At 44.7% G+C, this 4,850-nt stretch overlaps 1 protein-coding gene across 1 annotated transcript in view; it reads left to right on the forward strand.

Moving 5' to 3' along the window:
- The first annotated feature begins 2,542 nt into the window (after positions 1-2,542).
- EIF2B2 (eukaryotic translation initiation factor 2B subunit beta) overlaps positions 2,543-4,850 on the forward strand; it is a 6,836-nt gene continuing 4,528 nt past the window's right edge. The window contains exons 1-3 of the mRNA XM_069092246.1: positions 2,543-2,814; positions 2,916-3,036; positions 3,728-3,876. Coding sequence (XP_068948347.1) covers positions 2,652-2,814; positions 2,916-3,036; positions 3,728-3,876 — 433 coding nt within the window. The 5' untranslated portion in view covers positions 2,543-2,651. The remainder of the gene's footprint in view (positions 2,815-2,915; positions 3,037-3,727; positions 3,877-4,850) is intronic.

Below are 4,850 nucleotides of genomic sequence, written 5' to 3' on the forward strand. Positions count from 1 at the left end.
AATGCTTAACACTTAGAGAAATGGCTCCCCTTTCCATGGCTGCCATGTGGTTGAGAGGTTATGCCCCTGCTTCTCTATGACTGGAGCCAAGAACTGAGCATTGTTCAGGAATTTTCCTGTCATGCTCCATGGGTAAGTACATCTGGCTTTGTTGTGTATCTTCTCCAGGAAACTGTGATAGTTCAATTACTGCTCTCTCTTGAATAGAGAATCTGTAAGGCTTACTGAAAATTGTAGGATTTTGAGGTTCAGAAACCTTCCTTTTGGTCCATATCAACTTAAGCTTACAGTTCATCATATGCTTCTCCTCCAATGCAGATTTTAATGGCTCCTAGATTTATATGTATGTGTGTTTTGGGGGCAAGGTAGGGAGAAGAGACCTATCATAATTCTCTGAAGATCTAGGTCTTCTCTTAGCTCTGCTGCTCTCTTAGAAAAAGAAACAGAGACCCTTTCCCCCAAGATGGCCCTGAAGGCGAAGAAGGAAGCTGTTATCCCCCCAAGACAGAAGCCAAGTCCAGCACCTTGAAGGCCAAGAAGGAGGTGCTGAAGGGTGTCCATAGACACAAAAAGAAGAAGATGCGAACATCCCCCACTTTCTGGCGACCCAAGACACTGAAGCTCTGAAGGCAGCCCAAATACCCTTAGAAGAGTGCCCCTCGCAGAAACAAGCTCGATCACTATGCCATCATTAAGTTTCCCTTGACCATCGAGTCTGCTATGAAGAAGATTGAGGACAACAACACCCCAGTCTTCATTGTGGATGTCAAGGCCAACAAGCATCAGATCAAGCGGGCCGTAAAGAAGCTGTATGACATCGATGTGGCCAAGGTCAACACACTGATCCGGCCCGATGGAGAGAAGAGGCCTGTGTCCGTCTTGCTCCAGACTATGATGCTTTAGATGTTGCCAACAAAATTGGAATCATCTAACTTTCTGTGTCCCATTCCACCTACAATAAAAAGTTTTCCAGAAAAAAAAAAAAAAGAAAAAGAAACAGAAAGGAAAAGACCAATAAGGGCCTTTTAGTGTCCTTTTATGAGATAGCCCAAAGATGTACTCCTATCACGAGTTCATTCTGAAATAGAAGGAACCAATCAGATCAGACAGCATTGGTGAAACTCATTCTCTGGAAGGTACCAAAGACACGTAATCTCAAACAAAGCTCACCCTCCCTGCCCCCAGCTAACTGGAATCTAATGTATGGGAATATGGCCATGATTGTGAGGGGACTCAAAACCATGCCATTTTAGGATTAGTTGAAGGAGCTGGGGGAGCTTAGCCTGGAAAACAAAGCTTAAGAGATATATGGTAGCTGTCTTCAAGTATTTGAAGGAAGAGGGATCAAACTTGCGATTGGCACCAAAGGGTATGGGTAGGAGCAATGGGAGAATGTTTCAAAAAAGCAGATTGTTTTTGTTCTATACAAGAAAAAAAGAAAAAATCTCTCTAAAAATTAAAGCTTGGGGCAGTTAGGTGGTACAGTAAATAATTTGTACAAAATTATTTATAGCAAGCTCTTTTTGTGGTAGCCAAGAATTGCAAATTAAGGGGATGCCCATTAATTGGGGAATGGCTGAACAAATTGTGGTATATACCCATAATGGAATACTATTGTGCTATAAGAAATGGTGAACAGGAAGATTTTAGAAAAACACAGAAAGACTTACATGGACTGATGCTGAATGAAGGAACAGAAACAGAACGTTGTACATGGTAACAGCAATGTTGGGCAAAGATCAGCTTTGATAGACTTGGCTCTTCTGAGCAATACTTTGATCTAAGACAACTCCAAAGGACTCATGAAGGAAAATGCAATCCATATCCAAAGAAAGAATTATGCAGTCTGAATGCAGATCAAAGCACACTATTTTCACTTTTTTTCCATTCTCATGGTTTTCCCCTTTTGTTCTGATTTTTCTTTCAGAACATGACTAATGTGGAAATGTGCTTATTATGATTTTACATATATAACCTATATCAGATTGTTTGCTGTCTTGGGAAGGAGGAAGACGAGGAGAAGGAGAAAAAAAACTGGAACTCAAAATCTTATTAAAGTGAACTATCTTAACATGTAATTGAAAAAACATACTTTTGAATGGGGGCGAAGTGGTGCACTTTCATTGAAGGTGTTCAGGTACGAACTGGACAAGCACTTCCACTGGAGCTACAGTAGATGGAGTTTATGATGCCATTTATATTTTGGATATCAGTTGGCTCTGAGATTATGCGCTATAACTACAGTGAACCTCAGCTTCATCGACCTCATACAGAGAGGACGAGGAGAGGACTCCCACTACCAGCCTGGGATCGATGCTTTGCCGTTTCCATAGTGACGGGTCATAAAGCCTGGAGGACTGTAGGGACAGATATTACCCCCAGAGTGCCCGGTAAGGTACAATTCATTCACACTTCCGTTTCTTCTTACTGATGGCAAATGGACGCTCTGCTTCCTCTCCTCTATGACTAGAGCCTCAAGTCTCTGATTGGCTCGTAGGAGGAGCCAGCACGAGTGGGCGGGGAGGGGCCATGGGGGAAGACCGGAAGCATAACCTGTCCGCCCCGGAAGGAGAAGGCTGTCAGACTCGCTGGGCTAGCACGTCTTCTTGCCGCCTTCTCTCGGTTCTCAGGTGGACTTGTCAGCCCTCAAGATGCCGGGCGCCGTAGATAAAGGGACAGAGTTGTCTGAGCGGATGGAGAGCTTCGTGGAGGCGCTGAAGCGCGGCGGGGGCCGGCGCAGCTCGGAGGACATGGCCCGGGAGACGGTGGGGCTGCTCCGTCAGATCGTGGCCCACGGGTGCTGGAGCAACGCCGGTGAGGAGGGCGGCGGTAGAGGCAGGGGTGGCCGCCGGGGTCGGGGGGAGGATGCCAGCCCCGACACCCCTGCGCTCATGCTCTCCCCTCCCTGGCTGCAGGGGAGCTGATGGAGCTCGTCCGGAAGGAGGGCCGGCGGATGACGGCCGCTCAGCCCTCCGAGACCACCGTGGGCAACATGGTGCGGAGGGTGCTCAAGATCATCCGCGAGGAATACGGCAGGTCAGCGGCGGCCCCCCCGCCCCCACCCCGTGGTCTCTTGTCACTCAGTAAACCTTGGTTTAGTGCCCAGTGTTCGCCAGGTGCTGTGCCAAGCGCTGAGCATACAAAGAAAGGTAAAAAAAAAACCAGTTCCTGCTCCCAGGGAGCTTACAGTCTAATGCGGGCAGGCCGCATGCCAGCAGCTGTGCACAAACAAGATCCCAGGTGGCAGACGGCAGAATCGAAGGGGAAAGGGTCCAGAAAGTGCCGGGGAAGGTGTTGCTCCCCTTCCTTTGCCAGCCCTCTACCCCTGATGTTGTGTCTTTTGGAGCTGGAGTGGTGGAAATTAATAAGGCTGGACTCCAGTCTTGGGTCAGCCACTTGAGCAGCAACATTACTACCTTGGGAAGTCACTTGATTTCTCTGGGCCTTAACCTTCCTCCTTTTTGTGATATAGGGGAAAGTGGGCTGGACTCTTGAGACAGAGGATTTGGGTTTGAGGCCAAACTCTCCTGCCAGCTTCCTGTGTGATTTTGGCCAAGTCACTTCTGCCTGGGCCTTGATTTCTTCATCTTTTAGTTATAAATTTAGGGGGTTTGGACTAGATTATCTTTAAGGTCCCTTCCAGCCCTTATAATCTTTAACCCTTACTGCCCCTTTTAAGATCATTTCTCTTTACCTATCCCTCTGATGATGAGTCTTATGTCCTCAGGCTCCATGGACGAAGTGATGAGAGTGATCAGCAGGAGTCCTTACACAAGCTCTTGACATCTGGAGGCCTGAGTGAAGATTTTAGTCTTCACTATGCCCAACTCCAAGCCAATATCATTGAGGTTATTAATGAGCTGTTGATAGAGCTGGGTAAGTGTGTGGCTGGGCCCTGGCTAGTTGGCATGTCTTCTCAGATAAGGGAAGAAGTTTTTATGGTTGTGTAGCCAAATAGAGAGTAATCTAGTCTGTAATTCTTCCTAAACTCTTTTCCTGTGTTTTTTTACTAGGAAGCAAGGGTTGAAACTCATGGCAGGTTTGGTCACTGCTGTGTATTTTGCTTTACAGACCAATAACAAACTTCTTCTAATTTCAGATCCCTAAACTGTGCCGGTAAAGAAAAACTCAGTAAATAAATTTAACTCACATCAATAATAAATAAATTCACAGTATGAGACTCTGCTTTAAATTCATATATGAGAAAAAAATACTCAAAATCATTTTTGGTAGACCCTTTGTCTTGGAGTAGCTATATGGTGTAGTGGATGGAGTATTGGACTTAGAGTCAGAAAAACCTGAGTTTGAATCCTGCCTCAGATATTTACTAGCTCTGTGATCCTGGGGAAAATGTTTACTTCTCACAGTCAAAGCTAGGAAGCTTTTTATTTATAATTTTATACATACATACATATATAAAATTATATAATATAAAATAAAAAAATGATGATTGTAGCACGACCTCACAGAGTTGTGATAAAGATCAAATGAAATAATATTTGCAAAGTGCTTTGTATACCTTAGAGCACTGTATAAATGTTATCTGTGATTATTGTTATTATCATGATGTTCCTTCCTTGAAGTTGGTCTCTGGAGATTTGCAAAAGTTCATCAGAGAAATAACAGTGCTCCTTAGCACCTCAGTTTTGTGTGTTTTTGTTTTTAGTGTTTCCTACCCACCTGTTTTTTACCTTGGGGTCTCTTTCTGGTATGCAGTGTTAATGATTTGTAGCTTCTTTTGGAAAGAGAACCGTTCAGTGGAAATTTCACTTTCCCCTTCTTCAGCAGTTTTAGGTTTGACAGATTGAAAATTTTCTTGATTTGATAGTCACTGTCTTTAGAACCAGTTA

This window comes from Petaurus breviceps, unplaced genomic scaffold (genome assembly GCF_028583685.1).
Source record: "Petaurus breviceps papuanus isolate PSGF00001 unplaced genomic scaffold, PetGlider_PUasm1.0 189, whole genome shotgun sequence".
Classification (NCBI taxonomy): Eukaryota; Metazoa; Chordata; class Mammalia; order Diprotodontia; family Petauridae; genus Petaurus; species Petaurus breviceps.